This window comes from Belonocnema kinseyi, chromosome 6, assembly GCF_010883055.1.
Source record: "Belonocnema kinseyi isolate 2016_QV_RU_SX_M_011 chromosome 6, B_treatae_v1, whole genome shotgun sequence".
Lineage (NCBI taxonomy): Eukaryota > Metazoa > Arthropoda > Insecta > Hymenoptera > Cynipidae > Belonocnema > Belonocnema kinseyi.
Window position 1 is genome coordinate 83,606,224 of NC_046662.1, and position 2,138 is coordinate 83,608,361.

At 48.4% G+C, this 2,138-nt stretch overlaps 3 protein-coding genes across 3 annotated transcripts in view; 1 reads left to right on the forward strand and 2 right to left on the reverse strand.

The window, feature by feature from the left end:
* Positions 1-25, forward strand: part of LOC117175479 — a 25,964-nt gene extending 25,939 nt beyond the window's left edge. The window contains exon 4 of the mRNA XM_033365186.1: positions 15-25. Within this exon, the coding sequence (XP_033221077.1) occupies positions 15-25 (11 nt within the window). The remainder of the gene's footprint in view (positions 1-14) is intronic.
* On the reverse strand, positions 22-741 carry LOC117175480. The gene has a single exon (XM_033365187.1). The coding sequence runs from the start codon at positions 739-741 to the stop codon at positions 22-24; it is 720 nt and encodes a 239-aa protein (XP_033221078.1).
* On the reverse strand, positions 741-1,556 carry LOC117175481. Its single transcript, XM_033365188.1, has one exon. It carries the CDS (start codon positions 1,554-1,556, stop codon positions 741-743), a length of 816 nt encoding a protein of 271 aa, XP_033221079.1.
* Between the last annotated feature and the right edge of the window lie 582 nt (positions 1,557-2,138).

The following is a 2,138-nucleotide window of genomic DNA, read 5'->3' on the forward strand; positions in this document are numbered from 1 at the left end:
GGATTTGATTATAGGCGCGCACTAAATCGATCTTTGAATAAACACTTTTTCCTCGTAGCCGTTGCGCGAAGTCTTTGATATGAGGCACCGGGTAGCGATCGGTGCTGCCCAGCTACTTGAGGATGGGCGAGCCGTTCCCAGTTTCAGCATGGTGTTGAAAAGCTTTTGCACGGTAATAAGCTTATCGGGTGCAAGCCGGCGAGGCCTGCCGGCTTCAGGTGGACCAGGCGTAGTCATGATGTGGTGACGCGTATTATGCTTCACTGTTGGGGCGCGGCCGTCTGGACGCTTGATGTCCGGATACTTGGCAAGAAGCAGGTGATAAGACGAGTTTCCTGTTATCACTTTAATGCTCGGCTGCTCTGTTTTGAAAAACTGTCCGCGCGTCGTTATATTTGTTTCGCGATCGATGAGTTGGCCGCCTTGCAGATCGACTAGTAGTCCGTAGTGTGTAATGAAATCTGCGCCAATTATCGGGCGAGACACATCAGCAATCACAAACCTCCAAGGAAATTCGCGGCGAAGGCCGAGATTGAGCGACATTTCATAAACGCCATACGTGGCAATCACTGAGCCATTTGCTGCCGAAAGAGCGTAAGTAGTTTCCTCGACTTTCGTTTGTATAAACGACCGTGGAAAAACGCAGAGATCAGCACCCGTATCGATCAGAAACGACAACTTGCTATCTTTGTCCGTTATGAAAAAGCGGCGCGTTTGCTGGCACGGATCGCTAGCCACCATTAGCGATTGCCCGTCGCATTTCCCGAAAAAGTGCAAGGTCGGTTGCAACGATATGCTTTCTCCCCGAATCTCTGATGAAAGAAACACACGCCGTCCTTATCGTGGCCGCGGTTGCGGCTCGACCCTCGATTTCTCGACCGCGATCGCGAAGGTGAGTATTGACGATTTCGCGCGCGTGATTCTCTGTCGTACTTTTCCAGAATCGAGCAGATTTCTTGCTGAAGGTCCAGCTTCAGCTGTGCCATTTTAATGTTCAGAAGAGTTTCAATCGGAGCGGTATTTTGCACTTCACTTACTGCGGGCACTGGTACACACGTCGCCGCGATCGAATCCGCCAATTCGGCGGCTGTCTCTAAAGTCACGTTTTTATGCGCGGCCAATATTTGTTGGATGGTTTTTGGTAACCCGCTCAACCATAATGCGCTCAAGATATTTTCGTTTGCGCTCGTCCCCGCTAACGATTTCAAGTGTCTCAAAAACTGTGATGGAGTCCGCGAACCGATCAATTCACGTTCGAGCAATTGCTTGGTTTTCTGCTCTTGAGATACCCGGAGTCGCTTCATGAGTTCCGTTTTAAGAGTACTATACGGGGTTGTTGCATGCGGGCTTATTATGCAATCGCGCACTTCTTTGGCGTAACGAGGGGATAACACGGCTGTGACGCGGCCGAACATTGTCAATTCGTCAGTGATTCTCGCGGCCGCGAGAGTTCTCTCGACTAGGTTAAACCACAGTTCCGGATCGTCGGCGATGAACTCTGGCAGTTTGAGTTCGATTCGCACCTGAGTTTCAGTGACTTGTGCTTCGTTGGTCATTTTTACGAAATCGTGTGTTTTTCACACAGTTCACTATCCCTTGCCAACACTATCGACACTGAATATTCACTAAAGCTTTCACTATATCACTGTTCACGTTAGCAAAAAAAAAAAAAAAAAAACACTGGAGATCATGTGTGTTGTAATCACGTCGGGGTCACCACTGTGGTATTGTTGGATCAAGGGAAATTTGTTTCGACACAAAAAAAAATTGTTATGAGAGTTCACACAAACAAAAGTATTTATTAAAGGAAGTAAACTCACACGTCTCAGAGCGGGGCTCAATGAGAGGGTTACAAATTGCACTCGGAGCGTTGCTCGGACGAGGCTGCGGAGGTAAGGAAATTCGCGACGTACACTCGGCGAGGACTCAAGCCGTTCTGAGGCATCATTCGGAGGCTGCCAATACACTTCCAAAAAAAAAGGTCGGGCGTGATAACGGCCGCTTGCCCTCAAACATTCTAAATTACCAACCGAAGAGTGCAGTTTGCGCGGTCATCCGAGTTGTCTTCGAATAGCCACACAGTGTAGCTGTGTGGGTACTTGAAGATTATAAAGTAGAGACTTTAAAATGTTTACGTA